This window comes from Strix aluco, chromosome 17 (assembly GCF_031877795.1).
Source record: "Strix aluco isolate bStrAlu1 chromosome 17, bStrAlu1.hap1, whole genome shotgun sequence".
In the NCBI taxonomy this organism is placed as follows: Eukaryota; Metazoa; Chordata; class Aves; order Strigiformes; family Strigidae; genus Strix; species Strix aluco.
Window position 1 is genome coordinate 2453596 of NC_133947.1, and position 17684 is coordinate 2471279.

General features: G+C 44.8%; 1 protein-coding gene across 9 annotated transcripts in view; it reads left to right on the plus strand.

Annotated features, from left to right (window-relative positions):
- Nucleotides 1-17684, plus strand: part of LOC141931381 (peroxidasin homolog) — a 49412-nt gene that overhangs the window by 12193 nt on the left and 19535 nt on the right. For 8 of the 9 annotated variants that reach the window (XR_012625558.1, XM_074843410.1, XM_074843412.1 and 5 more), the window contains 6 exons: nt 1451-1522; nt 9265-9336; nt 9589-9660; nt 12511-12582; nt 14118-14189; nt 15756-15925. Coding sequence is in view for 8 of the 9 variants with exons in the window: in XM_074843410.1 (XP_074699511.1) it covers nt 1451-1522; nt 9265-9336; nt 9589-9660; nt 12511-12582; nt 14118-14189; nt 15756-15925 (530 nt within the window). In the remaining variant the exon portion in view is untranslated. The remainder of the gene's footprint in view (nt 1-1450; nt 1523-9264; nt 9337-9588; nt 9661-12510; nt 12583-14117; nt 14190-15755; nt 15926-17684) is intronic. The other variant, XM_074843409.1, reaches the window with a different exon arrangement.

Here is a 17684-nt window from a genome sequence, read left to right on the forward strand (position 1 = left end):
ACATTAGTCTTCTCATTCCTTTATTCAAAGTTAAAAAGTTACAGGAAGGAAAAAGCACAGCAGAAAAGGCAACTTCCACTGGCATGTGTTCTGTTGCATTCAGTGATAACAGAGGGGTAGCAAGGCAGAGATTCAATATTTCAGTGTAACTTAAGTAAAAATGCTGTGCATTTTCTGCCTAAAAAGTAAGGAAATTTAGTGGGATTTTTTTAACATAAAATAACCAGTTTTTACAAACTGTTAAGCTAAAGAAACATCTTAAAATCAGCTTTACTTACTGTGTATCTTCTTCTCAAGTACTTGCTCAAGGATGTTTCAGCCTCCTTGGATGCTCGCTGTCAGTTTGAGTTTACAGCCACCTGCAATGAACACACCTCTTTCTAATCTTAATTTTATAAAGGCCACGATTCTTGTTGATGCCTGTTCTAAAAATAACTGTTGAACTTGTAGGTATCTGTAGAATTCTTGTTTTAAACTCTGCCTCCAAATGCTCTGTAACTTACCACCAGAATGACAGGCAATTCAGCATGACCATGTGTTTTTTACCTCTTAAAGAAAATGCCCTTAAAAGGCCTCCTTAAACCGAGAAATAACTGCGTATTCTCTAAATGTGATAGATCAGGCAGCGTAGGAGACAAAAGCAACTTCATTGTTGTGCTTTGGATAGAAACTAGCAGCAAAAAACCTTGTTGGTCTTTTGTGATTTGTTATAATACGCTGGACCATGGAAGGTGCCAAATCAATGCACATTCCCTATAGAAGTGTTTCTACTTGGTTAACCAGGTTAAACCACTTAGCTCTTATTTTATTATCTCATTAGCAATCAAAACCTCATGTTTTAAGGCTCCAAGTCGATGTAGTTACATGGACAGCCCTTGAAATTTGCCAGAATCCCCTGGACTCCATTAATTCTAATTGAAGTTGGCACAAATTTGAAATGCAGGCAGCGATAAGCTGTTCTGAGTCTTGGAGCGTTGCGGAGCAGAATGTGAAATGCTTATTATATGAGGTTATTTGATCAGATTTAACCATTTTAGTGCAAAGATAATTTTGCTAGGGAGCTAAAAAATGGGTCTATGTGATGATGTGCATTCCTTTATGAATCAGTGTGAGGTGCAAGTGTAATTGCAGGTGAACTTGGGGTGTTGAGCAGCAGACCTTGTCCGGTGTTCGTGGAAATGATCACTTGAGTCCTTTCAGTCTTTAGTTTTCTGTGAAATTAAAATTAATTTTGTAAATGTAGGTTTGTCCTGGCTGTTGGCTGACTTTGCAGACAAGAGTAGACCCCAGCCATCGTCCCCAGTCCTCCTCCACTCCCTTCCCTGGTCTTTGTCTCCATTTCTCCCGTTGGCTCTCCCAGAAGCCCTCCTCCATTCGTCTCGTGGATGATGCCAGTTGCTGATGGCTTGTTGATATCAACGAGTACACTGATTGTGTTTTCTGCTTTCAGAGATTTACGTTTCAACCACATCAAGGAGATACAACCTGGAGCCTTCAGGAGGCTGAAGAACCTCAACACGCTGTAAGTTCCACTCAGTGCTTCTGCAGAGAGGATATTCATTTATTACTTATGTCAGTACTATCCCCTATAACAGCTTGAAGGTGGCCTTGGTCTTTTAGCTATTTCAGCCAAGTTGTGCATATCCAGCTAAAGCTTTAAAATTCTCTGTTCTACCCTTGATCATGTTTCTTACCCTTTTTAATTAAATGTGCAATTTAATAACTTTCATTTTGGCAATTAACCCATCTTTTTAAAAATAATTAAAAATCCTGATGCGTACTGTCACTGCCTGGGGATGTTTCAGCAGGTATAGCTTTAGAGTAGCCCGTAAAAACGGTTCTGGCATGGGATCAAGATAGTGGAGGGATACATTAAAATCTTCCTTTCCATGGCTGCTTCAAATGCATAAACCACATTAGTTGCTCTACATGACTTTGAAGTCAGAGCGCATCCTTCCGAATGCTGTCTTGTCCCTGTGCCTTGCGCTAGAATAAATGCCTACAGCTACCCTTCTGCGGATAGGAATGGTGGTAGAAGGCAATTCCTTCAGCCTTGCATCCCAGCCAGAGCAGGCACGCTCACGGTATGATACACTACTCTAATAACAAGTTTTTCTGCTCTGCTCAAAGGAAATAGTGGGAGCCTTTGCTGCTTCTTGCTGCTGTAAGGCTGAGGGTTTGAAGATAGATATGAGTACATCTGCACTGTGTAGCCAAGAAGTTGAAAACAAATCAGCTCCCAAATCAGGAACAGAAGCTGAGTTAGCACAGCGCTGTGCTGGATGTAATTGGTCTGTTGAGACTTAAATCTGATTATTTGAGCCGTAACACGGTGCTAACAGCTATGAGATTTCCAGGTCCAAGCTCAAATCTCTCTGTGAAGCAAACCGACTAGCTTGGGAACCTGCACTGCACCACAGACATGCTCAGATTTCTTGGGTTCGTACATTCGTGGTCCCAACTGGCAAGAGAAAGTCCAGACTGTTTTTTTTCTGTCTGACCTTGAGAGGCCTGAAGTCCCTGATGCTGTAAAGATGGTAGTGCTGAAAGAAGGAAGACCTAGGCACCAAGGAATTCAGTCAATAGTAAGAAGTTGTAGGAAGAGTGGGAATGCAGCAGGACTTTGTCATAGATCCTTGTTCAATAGCTACCTTTTAAAAATCAGCATTTGCTAAAGATTGTTCCACAGTGTGTGTGGGACTGATTGGCCAAACCATGACTTCAGAGTACCCTGGTCATGGCCCAGGCCCCTGCTTGTAGGACAGGTGGTCAACTAGTAGACTGGTAGAAAACTTCATTGCCAATGATGCTGTTCATCCAGAGCACGAGAACAGCCTGTGTTAGTCTCTCAAACAGCACCATGTGGTACTTAATTACCCAAAATAATAGGGAGAAAGGATACTTTGGATGGATTTCTGTCATTTGAGATAGGGTCAGATAGGGTGATAAATGTGACTAAAATATCCAGAGAGAAAATAGAGTCTGAGTCCGTGGGTTTTACCTTATCACAAAGCTCTGCTGCGGCATCTTGATCTCCAGACCTGCTCTTCCACCCCTGAAGCTCTTCTGAGTGGAGAAACCAAACCGTTCCAAATGATGTCATCTCTGTGTGATGCAGACAGATGTTTGGCAGGCAGCAGGGCAGGACCGCCAGGCTAGTTTCAGCTGAACCCTGGGGAAACAGGATACTGGCAGGCCTTCACTTGGAGAGATGCTCCACCCAACCTGGGGAGCTTTGTACAAGATCTTGGTTCCTGCCCTGCCAGTGCCTCGGTCTAGGCAGGTCCCTGACATCTGCAAGACTTCTGCTTCTGTCTTTCTGACTCCCGCCTCTCTGCTTAAAACTGGATATAGATGTGCAGCCTGGCTGAGATGGAAAGACCCATCTCTCTATAATACCTGTTTATGCTCCATGAATTTGTCCAATTCTTTTTGCTTTCTGTCTCCACACCCTCCTGAACAGGTACCTCAAGGACAGCAAGTCCACGAACAGATACTAGAGGGAATAGACATGAATGTACCCCCTGACATCACTAATCTCATGATTATGTTTGCTGGGGCAGTAAGAGGAATGTGTTTTGCACAGAAGGTGGGCAGGCTCTCCCGCTTTTCCTGAAGTGTCCTACGGCCATTGTCAGAGCTGGAATACTGGACTAGGTGAAACACTGCTCTAACAAAACACTGCATTTTTATATTTGAATTCTGAAAATCAACTGGTTTTTTAAATGGAACCTTTCCATTTAAACAGTACTTCATATGCTTGGTTGTATTTCCTGGTCTGGCCAGCAAACTGGAAAAATCAGTTATTCTCACACTCGTAGTAGTTAACTCCCACAGATGAGGAGCTGATAACTGAATGAGAGAATGTCAGACCTCGCACTCCTAAAGCAAATTTCTCTCCAGGAGCTTTGGTTTGTCCAATTCCCATATCAAAACTGACAAGAGCTGATGAATTTTCTGATGTTTCTTAGATGGTAAACTTTTGCCTCAGGACTCGTATAGGTCTTCAAGTGATAAAGAGAATAAATCCTTTAAAATCCCTGAGAGACTTGCTGGGAAAGTTTGGCCAGAATATTTGAAGCAAGAGGTTTGGAGGACAGAGTAGTTCAGGTTCCATATGCAGGGCTCTGAGCTTGCAGCTTTCTGCCATGGGACTTAAGTGTTCCTTAAGCAAATAAATGCTTTTAAGCGAGCCTTTTCCTATGATGCTTTGGCCTGGCAGGGGAAGGGCAGCAGATTCTGGCGAAGCTTCTGTTGTGCATCTCCTTTTGGGCAGGATGGCTGTACTATATCCAAGTTTGACAGTTTATAAACCGCCCTGATAAGGAAACCTTTGTAGCTGGCATTGGATGTGGGGACATGGGCTGTGAGACTGACGGAAGAGGAGCCTGCGGTGAATGTCCAGAGGGGCTTTTCAACAGTTCAAACCTTCCCCTGGCTCTGCTCTCTTCTTTTCTCTCCCTGGTGTGGAGATTTGATAAATTACAGAGCACTACTTTAAAAATAAAAACAGAAGCCCTGTTTGTCCATGGAAGAGATACAGTCATTATATGGTTTTGGCTAGGGACTCCTGGTACAGCAGCACAGGTAATAAGCAATTATCTGAAATGCTGCACCACTGTGAGCTTGCTTGTTGGCTGTCTGCAATGTTGTGTGCATTGGAGAAGTCCTCTTGGGCTGAAGGTCTTGGAGTTGTGGGGTTTCCTTGTCCTTTCCTATTGCCTCTTCTCAGTTCCCGTGCAGATGTTGGTGTCAGGATCTCCTCTGTGTAATTTTAAACTCTTAGTATGTCTCCTTGGTTAAAAAAAAAATAAAATAGAATAGGGTATCAGGGAGAGGAAAGGGAAGAAACTCCTATATGCCATCCACAAAATACCCCCAGCTCCTCAACAGCTGTTCTGCTTGAGTTTGCCAACACCAGCCGCATCGCTTCACCCTACGTTAGCTCAGAGCAGGTGGCGGGCTGGGGAAGAGAGCAAACATGCTGCCAGCCCATGGTGAGCCGCGGTGTCTCGTTGCTTTCCAGTCTTTGCTCCTTTAGGTCCTCTTTGGGTGGGGATGGTTGGTGACACCCCTGCATGACTGTCCCCGAACGTGTTTCCGCAGGAGGTCAGCACTCTGCCACCAATTGACCCAATTGGTCGATTCCTGTATTTTCAAACCAAGACCATCACAGCCAAATAGTTGCTGCTACTTGGATCTCTCCAGCATCATCTATAGAAATGTCCAACTCTGGGACCAAAGCAGTATTTCTTAACTTCCCCAGTATGTGTTTTGTTCTGCCTGTGGCATGAGCACCCTAGAGAACAGGGACTCTGTGGAGACCGCATCATCGTACATGCTTCTGTCTGGCCTTTTGTCAGTGTCATTGCTCCCATCATATTTCTCTTTCTGCTTAGGTGAGAGCAAAAGGCACTTCTGGTGAGCTCTGCAGCTCTCCTTTAGATGCTGCTTGTAAATGGTTTCAGGGTGAATGACAGGAGTAACATGGAGACTCTGTCTTGAACCCTCTAGTAGCTCTTCAGAGAACATGTTCCTGCCAGCAAGGAGGGGATGTCGGGGCCTGCTTGGATCTCAGAATAAAAGTTTTTCCCTCAAATAAGGGAAATGGCTATTCCAGATCTTTCTGTCAAAAAGGGACAATGCATTGCTGAGCATTAAACTCACTTTTTCTCCCCCATTAAATACACTATGTGATGATTTCTATTAATGGTGGGAGGAAAAAAATAGCTGTTATGTCACAATGACTGTAGCTTGTCAAATGAAAAGAGGAAAGGGTACACGGTTTGAGTCCGAATTCTGTACTGTCACATCATCTAATACATTCTTCAAAACAGAAAACGACTCGTTTAATGCGACTTAAGCCTGTGCTTGGCAACCTGGAGAGAGGGTGGGGAAGGAGAAGGGAGGGGCAGTCGGGACATAAAACCTAAAGGAAACTGAATGTAAAATGTCCTCTTAGTGAATCTGGGCCAGATCTCATGGTGCTTGTATATCTCAAACCTCCCAGAAGAATTTTTCAGGAATAAAACCTGTGTGATTGAGTCCACCTACTCATTTGGAGCCCAGTTCACCAGCTGGCACAGAGGGGAATGCCACGTCATTTTGCTATCTGTTGATAAGCTCTAGGAGACGTGCTTCTGATACTTCTAATTTAGCTTGTTTTGCTACCGGGTATGCTTAAGATATGCATCGATAATGATCTTTTCAGCTTCTGTCTGCCAGACCATATTCCCAGCAGATCTGGTTAGCAGTAGATTTTAGCATTCAATCCTCTTTAACGTTAGCAGGAATTTGGGTCGTTTGCTATTGATTGCAGCTGGGATCAATATCCAGGTCATGCCAGGATTTTGCGTGCTTCTCTGCCTGGGTGAATTGCACAGAAGTCGAGGAGCAGACAGCAGTATCGAAGCCATCTAAAGTCTTTCTAGGAGCCAGATGTGCTGTCTTGTCTATGGAGTTCTCTGAAAGCAGCATTTTGGAGTATGTGGACTATGATGGACTTCATAAATTAAATCACTTTTGAGTTTTTTCCAGGACATATCCTTCTATTACAATGGGGAATCCTGAGACAGGAAACAGAGATGGCTTCTTCCATACGCTTTTTAATCTTTAATCAGGCAGCGAACAAATTTTTAAGTATCAGACGATGAGATAAGAGACCTGTGTACTGCATGCCATCTGAACTTCCAGATTTTGCCTTATTTGGCTTGGATCACTGATTACACCCCCTTGAACTGTCCTAAATAGCCAAGACAACAAAACGGACTAGGTCAATGCTTTTAAATAGCATCAAAATGCAGTCAGACAACGTGTTGCAATTTGAAATCCCCCCTGGATGTCAGTCCTGGTCCGACCTCATTGTGTTAAAGATAAAGGGTTGGCAAAGGAGTCCAGACGGCTGCGGTGCGGGGGGCTGCTCAGGCTGTCGGTGCAACCCTGCCTCCAGCACCTCCTTGCCTGGCTGTTGCCTTGTGTCCCCTGTGAAATGAGCAGCTGATGCCAGTTACGTGGCAGGGGACAGGTCCTGGCATCCACGGGAATGATGTTGGAGCTGGCACCCATCTATCAGCCCATCTAGCATCCTCAGAAGTAGGGCCAGGGATCAGATAACAGAGAACAAGCTGCCTTCGTTCTCCCCTGGCTGAAGATGAAAGCATGCTGATAGAGGGCAGGGAAGGAAGCGTGCATGGTTGGTGCCTGTGTTGTCTTTGTCCTGTGGGTAAATAGACAAAATCCCTCTCCCGCGCTGCTCTCAAGCAGTTATTTCCAGTCCTTGGGTGTTCAACCATCAAATAAACCCTTGGGTTGGTGTTCAGGGGCTGTATTTCCACTCAGCATATCTGGCTGTCAAAGCAGGATCGTGTGTTCCAAGGACTTGACATCATTTTTGCATCCTTATGAGTGAAATGGGGTTGTTTAGCCTCAGCCATGTGCATTGAGCCATTGCTTCCAGCTGTGCAGAAGCTTTCCAGCAACTTTCTGCCTTAACCTCTTCGGGCTGCTTGTCCACAACCCTGGCAACGTGCAGCTTGGTAGTGGCACGTGCATCCATGGTAGCAGGGCAGCTAATCAAGGGAGGATGCTCAGATCAAGGATACTGAGATTTTTCTCAAACCTTTATTGTTCTGACTTCCAAAAATTTATTTGCCCTCGAGTTTCTCACGTGCTTTTTGGACCTTTTATGTAATGCTCCACCTGCGAACAAGCTGACATGACTCAGGTGCCTGGCGGTAACTTGTGAAGCTGCCATAACACGTGTGTGTTTCTGACATCTTTTATCTTTGCATCCCTGAGGTGTTTGATTTTATCTTCATCTTCTTTTCCCACACGTTTTCTTCCATTTCTCCCCATCTCTTTGTCTTTTCTCTCTATCCTTTGCCTGCATAAACTGTTTTTCCCAGGAAGAGACCTTTGCTTGTAGTGCCACAGGCTGGCTGATGCACTGCCTAACCTGTTTTCTCCAGTAAAGTGGGGCAGAAGATGGGGCTTTACTGCTGGAACAGTGCTGAACTGTCTTCTCACCTGCTGTCTGGTGGCAGATCATTTCTGAGGAGCACAACTTCCACAGAAAGGAACTGTGAAACAGAAAATGCACATCCAGTGCACTTGTTGAATTTGACTCAGCACTGTAAGGTCTGTCTGCTTGCAGAGGGACTAGCAGTTTTTCCTACAACACAAGAAAAACAAGTGTTTGAAGTACACCGTTGCAGCTCTCCTCTCCATCCACATCTCCATTTAGGAATTTTAAAAATAAGTTGTAGCTGGTGAAATCCTTGCTCTGAGCTCTGTGTCTATAAGCTCCACCAGCTCTGCGGCCGCAGTGAGGTTTGCCAGATCTGAACATCAGTGGGATACCACAGCGAAAGACCCACAGGAGTGCGGTTGGGCAGCCACGATGAATAGTTAAACGTCATATATTAAAGAGCTATTTATAAGTGATTTATTTCGTTTTCTTGGTGTTGGGCTTGGCAGTGGTTGCAGAAGAGGTTTTTGTAGCGTTCAGCTGCATGGTTACCACTGTTGCACACAGTCTGGTTATTACGAGGTTGAGCTGTTTCTGGTCATTGGCACCGGCCATCATTTGCATGCACAGTCATGGCAACTGCACATACAACTTGGAGATTTCTTGCCAGTGTGATGTTGTCCATAGGTTTTGTATTAAAATCTGGCATAAGGCTCTCCAGATCGAAAGAGGCTGTCTCGGAATAGCCTCAGGAGTCAGATCTGTGTTTATTTTTCATTTGCACATAGTTCTATACAAAGTGATTAGAACAAAGTGTTTTACCATTTTATAACTCCTATAACTCCACTGTGAACTGGTATTTTAAACTGCATTTGTACTCTTAAATACTGGCTCGCACGTTGTTGAACACAACCACGCACCTTCGAAAACCATGGTGGTTGTAAAGAATGGCAGCAATGATTTAATTTTTCCCTCCCCTCCACTTCCTTCTGCCTGTCTCCCTTCCCCTCATCCCTTTCCTGGCCAAAATTGAAACTTTGGGGTGGAAACCACTGTGGCAAAAAGTAAAGTCTTTGAACGTTGTATATATTGGAAGCACTTGGCCTCTCTGGGTGAGAAACCTTCTCGTTGACTTAGCTGGTGTGAGTATCCAAACTTTGATCTGCTAACCCCTTTAAATCTTAAACTCTGTGAAACGTGGGCTCAGGATTTTTCAGTGGGTATCCAGGAACAGAAATGCCACAAATCTTACACGTGCTGAATTCACTGGTTGTGTTTTTCTTTCTTGATTTGAACAGGCTGCTGAACAATAATCAGATCAAACAAATTGTGAGAAGATCCTTTGAAGATCTGGAGAACCTAAAATACCTGTGAGTTGTTAGCTCAGTAATTTCTTAACCTCTTTGAAATATAACAACTTGCTTCTAATGTTTGCCAGCTAAGGATCCATTTTCTGTGCTCGGAATTTCTGGATGTTAATGCCATAGCTATAAAACATTGCCCTTGAACCCAATCAGCAAGCTCTGCTTTGGGTTGAAGTTCATAGCTGTCTCCTGGGACTTTTAAAAACACAACTGCTGATCAGTTAGCCTAATGCTTTTTTCTTTCTCTCCTTTTGAAAGCTACCTTTATAAAAACGAAATTCAGAGCATCCAGCAACATGCCTTCAGCGGGCTCCGTTCTCTGGAACAGCTGTGAGTACAAACGAGCCTTGTTGCTGAGCGTGATGTGCGTAAGTGCCGATTTATTGGCTGCTCTAACTCAAGTGCTGTGTTTCCAGTAGTGCAGAGTACCAGACACTTAGCAAGGAATAGGATGAGGCTTCTGCTGTTTTATCATCCAGCCTTGCAAGACTGCACTGGCTTCGTTTGAAAACAGCTGGTCCCAATACTGATTTTGGTTAGTTAATGCTGAGGTCTCTCCCTACTGACATCCCATATATTTTCTCCTGATCATGAACCTCTGGAGCACAGGAAGATCCCAGCTGTGCTTCTGATTCCCTTTACATCCAAGGACCTTCTGATGGGAGGAGATGGGGGTCTGTAGGGTGACTTGAAGCAGAAGGCAGCTGGCCTGCTGTGTTGATGTCTGCTGGGACTCCTGGAGCAGAGTAGGATCTGGCCTTTTGCTTGAACTGAGGGTGGTGGTCAAGTTTCTCCCTTATCCAAACCTTTGCTGAAAACGAATGGGTGAAGTGCAAGCTGAGAGGAGGGGCAGCGGGGTATTTGTGGGAGCGATGGTGGTGCTCGTATGCTGTAAAGCATCTGGAAATTGCAATGGGGGGAAGATGATGGATCCAAACAAAGTAATGACCTTCCCTCCAAGCTGCATGGCACTCTGGGATGAAAAGAGCCTCACGTGTTTACCTGGCAGCTGGAGTCTGTCACTGTGACATTCGAGCAGTCCTTAAATGCTCCCCTTCTGTGTATGGCAAATCTGTGCTGTTTATTCAATCAAAGAAGTTTTGGGGTTTGGCTCTTAGTGCTCCATGCTCAAGGTGAGATGGGAAGACTGAGGTCTGACTCTTCTAAAGTGTCTTGCTAAACTGGGATTGGATTTTTCATGCCAGGGGTCATGATATATTATGTGCCTGTGTGTAAATACATGTGTGCATGTGGAGAGAGTGTGAGCGTGGATGTTTGAAGTTTAGGAATTATTTGCATCGTTGGAGAACAGGGACCAAAGGTGAAACTGTTCTAATTCATGGATTGTCCCCAACGGCAGCGTTTATAGGGCTGGAATGTAACTGAGGGTTTTGCTGTAGAGGGGATAGGATCCAGCTTGTTCTCCAGGCTGACAGCAGGAGTGAACAGAGTGTAAGAGGAAGTTTCAGGCAAGCTTAATAATAGGTATGCTACCAACCTTGCGTGCAATGTGGTTTTTCATCAGCCACCTCGGCAAGGATGCCTTGGGAGAAAACATAGGAAGCAGATAGCGACTCAGCTGTGCTTAAAGAGGAGATGATGCTGGCTGCAGTGATATTTTAACAATGAGCGTTCCAGACTTGATGTCACGAATAAAAGAAAAAAAACCCCAACAAAACCACAAAACCAACAAACAACCCGCTGAAAGTCCCATCTGTTTTCAATCTCAGGCAGGCATGATTCCAGCAGAATTAGCTTTGCTCAAATCCTACCCCGTTTTGCTGTACCCCACAAGCCAGTTTTTCAAGAAAAAGTATAACCCGATTGATGGACAGTATCAGATGCTTTCCTCAAGGTCCAAAGCAATGACAGCAGACATCTGAGACTTATTAAAACACAAATGTCTCTCCCCACTGTTGCCCTCCACTGCAGAATCTGAGTCACTGTCTCTCGGTTTGCGCTCTGATAGTGGACCATTTATCATGAATCCTTCCATTACAAATCAAACAGCCATGTGGTGGCTTAGGCAATTATTTCTCAATGCAGTCAGCTACAACAGCAGAATGAGTATTTGTACATCCGTGATTAATCGGTGTCCACTGTGAAATTTATGCCTGTGTAAAATAAGGAGGAAGAGTTTAGGCAACTTTGAAACCATACCAAAATGCATCTAAAGGTCAGGGTCATGTCAGTTGTGCTGGTGAAGGTCACAGGAACAGGGAGGCTCAGGTATCGTGGTGTGTTGCTCTGCAGACCCCAGGTTTTCTTTGCTGATGGTCTCCCAGGCCTCTGGAATCACAGGTCACACTTGAGATGTAGTGGAACTAAAAATACTAACCTGTATTAGCAACAACTGGGCTTCTGTGGGCATAAATATATCGCACTGGGCATTAATGTGCCATTTAGATCCAAGTGTTCCAACTGACTGAACCTCCTCTGTCTTTGGAGACTGTGCCCTCCCTCTGCAGAAACAGAATAGCCCGATGGCAGCCGTTGCCAGATGTTTCTGCTCTTGCTGGGTGGATGCACGTGCCGGGAGCCCCAGTTAGAATCACAGATAAATGCAGCCTGGAAGAGACCTGTCTCCAGCCCAACCTTCAGCAACAAGAAGAACCAATTTCAAAGTTTTAGCAGGTTGCTTGGGGCCTTTTTCTACAAATTAATTCTCAGCAAACTCACGATCCCACTCAGAAATGTTGCAATTCCTAGGCTAGGAACAAGTGCCTTGTAGTAAGGCTATTTCTTCCTCCTCAATGATCCAAGGATGTGTTGGGGAATGCCGAGGCACTAGGGGAAAGGCAGGGAAAATCCCCGTACGGTGCTCAGATGGGAGCAGCTGCTACTGGCTCTCCATGGGCAGCTGTTTCATCCTGGCCCTTAACAGTGCAACAAACAATTCACAGTGTGGGGGGTGGTCTTAGGCTTCAGGGAAGAGCAAATCTCTCCTCCTCTCTGTGTGTGTTTTAGTTTCTTAAGTTTATTAAGAGAGAGAGAAATTAATTGACAGACTAGGAAAAAGACAGAGTTGGCTACAACACCGAAGTGGATGCTGGCTTCTTGACATCTGCCCTGAGATGTGTGGTGACCAATTGCTGGGTGTTGGTGGATTGATCTGGAAAGATTTTCTGTCTTCTAAATCGCAGTCTGTAAGTCTGGCCTTTGTGATTTTCTGTGTGACAGCTACCTGCATTTCAACAACCTGGAAAGTCTGGAGCTGGAGACGTTTAGTGAGCTGCCTAAACTTGAAAGGCTGTAAGTAAAGATGGGACCTTTCTTGTGAGTAAGAGGGTGAGGAGAAGGGCAAAACCCCCTTCTTTTTGTATAACAGTTGTGGTAGCACAAAGTGTGATCTTCAAAATGGAGGGAAATGCAAAAAGAAGGAGATTTTACATACTTGCCAAGTAGACGTGTTACTGAGAATATGAAGGGAATTTCCCATGCTCTGTTACGTTCACGTTTCCACCTAAGTGGGATAAATCTACAGAAAGCCCTACAGTTGGCTGAGCCAACTGAAATTTTACTCTGACCATAAGGTCAACATTAGTCACCGTTGGGCAGTGTGTACAAAAAAAGGCAGTGGAAAAGGAATAAAATCAGAAGTCCAACAAGAAAACCACGTGTCCTTCTTGAAAGCAGTTAGGAAACAAAGTCCTGTGTCTCCTGCTCCCCAGGACTGCTTCTAGTAGTAATGTTGCCACTAGGACAGAAGTTAACGTGGTGGTTCCCCTCCATGGTGAAACCAACAGACCCTTCTGTGCTGCATGGAAATGTGCCTTATAACCATACATGCTAGGAAAATAAAACCGTGGGATCCAAATACCCGTAGGAAAATTCAGACCTGGATCAGTACACCATGGGTGATCTCAGTCACTGTATTTGATCCAACAAAAATTCTGGATTTAAATTTTAGAGGAAGGTTTGTCAGCATCCAAGCTGGGCAACCAGGCTGGTCTTGCGTGTACACGTGCGTATGCAGACATCTGCGTGCAGGCTGTACGGCTTTTGTATTTATCTCCCGTTCCACCATCTACTAAAATTGCTTCGTATCTTTCATCAGTGGTCTCTGTAACCGACAGAACTAAATGTCTCCCTCCACTGTGGGAATGGAGAGTAAATTATCCCATCTTGGTCCCCACTGATGCATTTTAGTCCAATCAGGGTGGTTTTTTTTTTTTTCTAAGAACTGGGGTATCTTATCAGTGTGCTAAGACTCTGGAAGTGAAAATTTGCCTTGGTTTGTTCAGAGGTAAGCCTGACTTAGGCCGTTGTTGTCTGAACTAGATTTACTCATGGATTTGGGTTATTAATTACATTAAGTCTAGGGCATAAGTTGTCCAGCATCTTCTGCTGGAGCCTTACTTCAATGGCTCCCCTTGCAAAATTGCTGTATTTTCTGTGGGGGAGAAAAGAAAAGGTCCCTTCTAAATTGGAGCTGACCCAGGCACAGAAAATATAGGGTGGGTCCAGTCTGTGGGGATTTCATGCCCTTTCTCCTCCCTTTGCAGAGCACTCAGCAGATTAACTTTAAGGTTCCAGTTTAAACCTGTTACATCACATCTTGAGTCACCATTTCCAGTCCACACCCGCTCTCCACTTTGGTGTATTGCGTTGCACTCCCAAATGAGTGAAATCCCTATAGCTCATGGAAGCAAACACAGTAAATTTAAAAACTAAACTCCATTTTGATGAGCAGCCTTTGTATTTAAAACTGAGTTTTGACCTGGGATGTTATCATCCACGCAGTGCAAATACTGAATAATGTTTTGGCGTGGGTTCTCCCATTGCAGATTCTTGCACAACAACAAGATTTCCAGGATTCATCCAGGGACATTCTCTCAACTGGAATCCCTCAAACGACTGTAAGTAAAAAACATTGCCTGCAAAGAGCAATTGTTTGTCTTTGATCAGATGGCCAGGACCTGAGGAAAAATGTGCCTGGTTGGCAAAGCTTTTAGTTGTTGCACTTCTAAGGCCACTGCTAAGTTTATAAAACAGTTTTGATTGGACATGAGAGCTGATTTAACCAGTTAGTAGTTTCTTCATGCTAGTGTCTAATTATAATCGTCTTACAGCTCAATAATGCCACAGGAATGAAGATTCCTGGGAAGTCCTCAGAACAGTTTGAGCCCATAAAACATTCTTCAAAACTGTAGAAAGTCCAGGTCACAGATATGACCTCCATCATGTCTTCAGATCAGTATCTAACATGGAAGGAAAAATCATAAAAGTCATAAAAGAAAAGGCTTTTTTTCTAGAGATTGAAAATACTCAGAGGGGTGCCAAGGTGCACGATTCTCCTCCCATGCAGGAACGCTCTGGTGTGTTATTCCCACAGAACCTGGCTGTCTCTTAAGCTTATTTCTTGTTTGCTTAAACCCCCCAGAGCTTTGCTTTGTTTGCCTTTTATGATCTTTGGAAATAAGATCTATGATGCGTTTTGGGGGGAAAAAAGCAAAAGCTAAAGAATTTTGGTGTTCTGCCATGATTTTAAACTACAAGAAAATAATGTGTTTCTCACTGCAGCCCTCTGTGATTTCTGCAAGCAGGTAAAATGCTTCACTTTTCTTTAACAGGGAATAACTTGTGAAATGGTGTCGGTACGTGTCAGAGATGAAGGTGGGGTGTCTATAAAATGCTCTGTCATGGCCTTATGTGAAATCTCACATTCTCAAATGTTTGTCCCTGAAACCATTAGACCTTTCTTCCATGTTTTATTTCGATGGCCCAGACCCATCTACTGTAAAACTGTCAGTGGGGAAGGAGGCATAAAGTAATCCCTCTGTAGTCTTTATTTATCCTTATGCATAGCACTGCACATAGGAATGAGACCAGTGGAGGGAACAACACGGGTGTGCTGGGAGGTCACCGGTCCTCCCATTCGATGTGGTTTGGGCGTACGTTGCAGTAATAAAAGCTCTTATAGTTATGCAAAAATGCTACAACCTCTAGCAGCTGGTCACAGAAAGAGATTGATCCGATGCTTACTAAAATCAAGGGGGATTTTTTTGGAGCTAAGTGTAAAAGAGAATGGAAAGCTCTAACAGAGGCAATGTCATCTGCTGTTCTTATAGAATTCAATAAAGATTGAAATCTCCATCTTGGGGGAAGCCCCAATATTTCAGTATCTCCCTTTGCCTCAAATTAAGCCAAAAATCCATAATCCGGTTTAACAGAAGAATTTTCATTTGAAACTGGAATGGCTGATGGATAATGTTATTTTTTCAAGGAAATCCTTCTCACTTGGTTAAGCATCATATTTAAACGTTGTGGGAACAAAATATCTCAAATTTTCATTTGGGATATAATCAAATGCAGGGAAAACCAGGCAAGTGATCCTTCGCTCTAGAGGACTCTTCCCCTCCTGTGTCCTGGAGGAGGCGGCAGCAGAGGCTGGGAAATGAACCGCCTTTTCCTCGCTCTTGCAGGCGGCTGGACTCCAACGCCTTGCTTTGTGACTGCGACTTGATGTGGCTGGCTGAGCTGCTGAAGAAATACGCTGAGCAGGGCAGTATCCAGACAGCCGCCACCTGCGAGGCTCCGCGGGAGCTGCACGGACGCTCCATCGTCACCTTGACCGCCCAGGAGTTCAACTGCGGTGAGTGAGGTCAAACACCCTCCACCCGCCACCTTCAGCCCCTGGAGTTGGACTTTGGTCTGGGAATTGCTTCTTCCAACCCTTTTTCTCCCTCTTTCCTGTCCTGGCATCCTGCTTTCTCCCTTCTTTTGCTGTTGAAATGGGAACATCCCAGCAGGGTCACATGAGTTATCAGGGTAACGCAGAGAAAGCTGACAGTCACGTGGGGGTTTGGCTGGCAGGTGGCTTCTTGGTTTTTAGATAGTGCAGGGCCAGTAAAGACCCTGCTGCGGTCGGTGGCTAAATCAGCAACCAGAAGAAATGCCCCACATTAGGCTGAACAGAAGGGGAACACTGGGAGAGCTGCAGTGGCTGCAAATACGACTGAAAACCTGAGCAAACGTGGAGTAGACACGTAGCTGAATGCTGTGTTCGACTGTGGTAGTGTATTGCGTTGGTTAAGCTGTTATTCTCTAAATTCAGATAATTGCTCACTAAAAAGTGCCGTTTTGAAATGAAAGGTTTTGTTCTGAAAAATTCCAAAGTTGAATGTTTCATAGAGAAGAAGACAAACCTCTGATTTTTAAGGGCAGGCATCAGCAGAGGATGGCACAAGTGTCGGCTGTGGTTCCCTGACACCTCACTGCTGGTGGAGTCCGTTTGAGGTGTTCCTGCTCACTGGGCCAGCTATGAGCATCCCTCCTGCATAGGCCAGCCCAGCTGTGAGCCAGATGTGTGAGACCAGCTGGATTTTGAAGAGGTCTCCCTTGAATTCAGCTTTTCTCCTATGATTTCATTATTTTTTTAAAAAAAGCTTGACCATTTCACAGCTTCATTTAGGGCACAGCCATGCAAAGAGTTGAACTGGCACAAATGGGTCTGTCACCTCAAGGGAGGGGGGAATAGGAAGGGTCTAGAGAAAGCAGCTGGGGACCCACGGAGTGCAAGTGGATGTGCCACACAACGAGCTGTCCCCGACACACACCCAGTGCCACGGTACAGCCATTAATGTAAATTTGTTCTGGTTTAGGCCTGGGCACACAGTGGGGTGTCTGTCAAATTAGCCAGAGCACCTGGTGGGAAGATTTTGCTGGCATTAGGCTTTTACGCTGGTATTGTGCCAGCTGGGAAAGACAAATGATGCATAATTCAGCGTAAAGCTCTAATGATGCAGGCAGCTGATATCTGAGTCAGTACCAAGGCTGCTGGCATCAAGTTCACCCACTGCTTTTTAGCAGATGTGAGCCAGTGGATCAAATCTGCACTGGATCAGCATTTTGTACCAGGGGCTGTGGTGGGTTTGGTCCCACACTGGCGTTGCCGCTGGGGATAAGTTGCCAAGCCATTAGGTTGTGGTCTAAGGAGTAAAGGCACTGACCTGCCACTGGGGAAGGTGGCAGGTTCTCACTTAATCTTACAAATAATCCAGCTGGTTTTCCTGGATTACTGGTGAGCGTACAGGTTACTAGATGGGTAAGTATTCTGCTGAATCAAGATCAAGCGCTCGAGACCACGTACATAAATTCCTTCCTATTTTAGCCCATCTTCTAAATGTTTAACTTGCTTAGTGCTTGAGCACGTCTTAAAGAGAAGCATATAGTGAAAGGCTTGGCTGAATAGGGATCGGCTGATGAATTAGGGACATAATGAATAAAATCCTGTCGAAAGGGAAGTGGTGTGATTTGCAGAGAGCTGGCACTGTATGATTTGCAGAGAGCTGGCGCTGTGTTCAGATGGAGCAGGCAGTTGCTGAGAGCAGCAGGCTGCCAGGGGCAGAAAA